Raw genomic sequence first — 1959 nt, forward strand, 5'->3', positions numbered from 1 at the left:
TTCAAAAATGCCTGAGAATGTATGGCATTTTCCTGTTTCCATGCCATACACACATGAATGTTAATACAATAAAGCCTAGTACAAGTAAATAATTTGCACAAGTTCTGCTAAGATATTTTTGTTATTTGCTTCATTGAAATGCATCCCTAAATATATTCCAGGAAATAAAGGCAATATTTGCCTCTCAGATTTACTCAAGACCAGAAACCTCCTGTGTGTCCTATACACATAGGGATTCTAGTTCTTGAGAGGCTGACTTTGACCAAATCTCACACTTGTCAGCAGTTTTCTCAGGGCCTTATTCATCTCCTTATTCCGGAGGCTATAGATCAAGGGATTAAAAAGTGGAGTTAACACAGAATAAAATAAAGTCACAATTTTATGAATCCCTGCTAGATTGTCTGCTGTTGGGCTCACATACATCACCATGATAGAACCATAGAACAGGGACACTACGGCCATGTGGGAGCCACAGGTAGAGAAGGCCTTATGCCGGCCTTCTGCTGTGGGGACCTTCAGCACAGCTCTGATCACCAGGGTGTAGGAGCCGGTAATGAAGAAAAAGGTGGCGAAAATGAGGACCGAGTTTAAGATGCCACAGGTGATCTCAATGGCAGGAGCTGGCACACAGGACAACTTTATAAGGGGTCCTGGGTCACATAAAAAATGATCAATAGTATTGGGGCCACAAAAAGGAAGCTGGGAGATGAGATAAACTGGGAGGAGAAAGCAGGAGAAGCCACACACCCAGCAGCAGGCTCCAGTTCGGATGCAGCGTTCTACTGTCATGACAGTGGGGTAGTGCAGGGGCCTGCAGATAGCAAGGTACCTGTCAAAGGCCATGGCAGACAGGAGGAAGGTCTCAGTGGTGCCCATGGAGAAGAAGAAATAGAACTGGAGGAAGCAGCCAGAGAAGGAGATGGTGCTGGTCTCCGAGAGAAAGTTGGCTAGCATGTTGGGGACAGTAGAAGTGACATACCAGATCTCCAGGAAGGAAAAATTGGCCAGCAGGACATACATGGGTGTGTGCAGACAGCGGTCCCACCACACTGAACAGATAATGCAGAGGTTTCCAACGAGCGTCAGGACATAGGTCACAGAGAAGAGTGAGAAGAGGAACATCTGAGTCTCCCAGGTACAAGGAAATCCAAGAAGAATGAATACACTCACAGGGTCAGAGTGATTACTCCTTCCTGGGTTTTTCATTTTTTTTCTCCTAAAACTGCAAAAAGAAGACATTACCATGTTGCAAATGACTCTACAAAAGTGTTCTCATTAAGATATTCCCTGAATTTCTTTACAATTCAATTAGTACCATAGTTTTAGATGACTTAAAGATTTTCAGCATTCTTTGCCCCAAATGTGATAGTGTGAGAAAGTGAAAAACTTGGGGTGTGGGTGCTTATTACACCCTTACATTGTGGTCACCATGCCCATTATGGACCATTAAACACTTAACTTCCTTTAAGTGCCTGTGACACTCCATAAAACAAGGTAGATGCTCTCTTGCCATTCAGAGGCTCTTAACCTAATTCAGAAACATCAACCTCAGCCAAACATGGAGGTTTAAACAATTGTACAGTTCTAGCTCTGTGTTAATAGAAGAAAACACTGCAAGAATGAATAGCCACAAAGCAAGAGTTTGTAATCGAATGCTACCACAGGCATAGTTTCATATGGGGTTTCTTTCTGTGTAGTATTAGGAATGTTGGGAAAGAGATAAGGAAAATGACTTTTAATCAATGATTGCTTACAGCGAGGTCAATTCTGACGTTTGTGTGCCCTCTTTATTTTGAAAGATCTCTGTGAAAGAAATTCCACAATTTGCATTGTTAATCTCTCTTCGTGTTTAGTGACATATACACAATTGTTTAAAGTACTCTTTTTTATTTTTATTTTTATTGTTATTTTTATTGCTGTTCAAGTACAGTTTTCTGTCCTTTACCCCTATTCCAGCCC

The 1959-nt window shown here is 41.9% G+C and overlaps 1 protein-coding gene across 1 annotated transcript; it reads right to left on the reverse strand.

The window, feature by feature from the left end:
• Positions 1 to 237: 237 nt before the first annotated feature.
• LOC123808436 (olfactory receptor 11G2-like) lies at positions 238 to 1206 on the reverse strand. Its single transcript, XM_045823084.1, has one exon. The coding sequence runs from the start codon at positions 1204 to 1206 to the stop codon at positions 238 to 240; it is 969 nt and encodes a 322-aa protein (XP_045679040.1).
• Between the last annotated feature and the right edge of the window lie 753 nt (positions 1207 to 1959).

This window comes from Phyllostomus hastatus, unplaced genomic scaffold (assembly GCF_019186645.2).
Source record: "Phyllostomus hastatus isolate PE091 unplaced genomic scaffold, TTU_PhHast_1.1 phas_scaffold_501, whole genome shotgun sequence".
Lineage (NCBI taxonomy): Eukaryota > Metazoa > Chordata > Mammalia > Chiroptera > Phyllostomidae > Phyllostomus > Phyllostomus hastatus.

What these genes read in the sequence shown, in the direction of transcription:
- LOC123808436 (XM_045823084.1), bottom strand. Translation starts at nt 1,206, where the DNA reads ATGAAAAACCCAGGAAGGAGTAATCACTCTGACCCTGTGAGTGTATTC.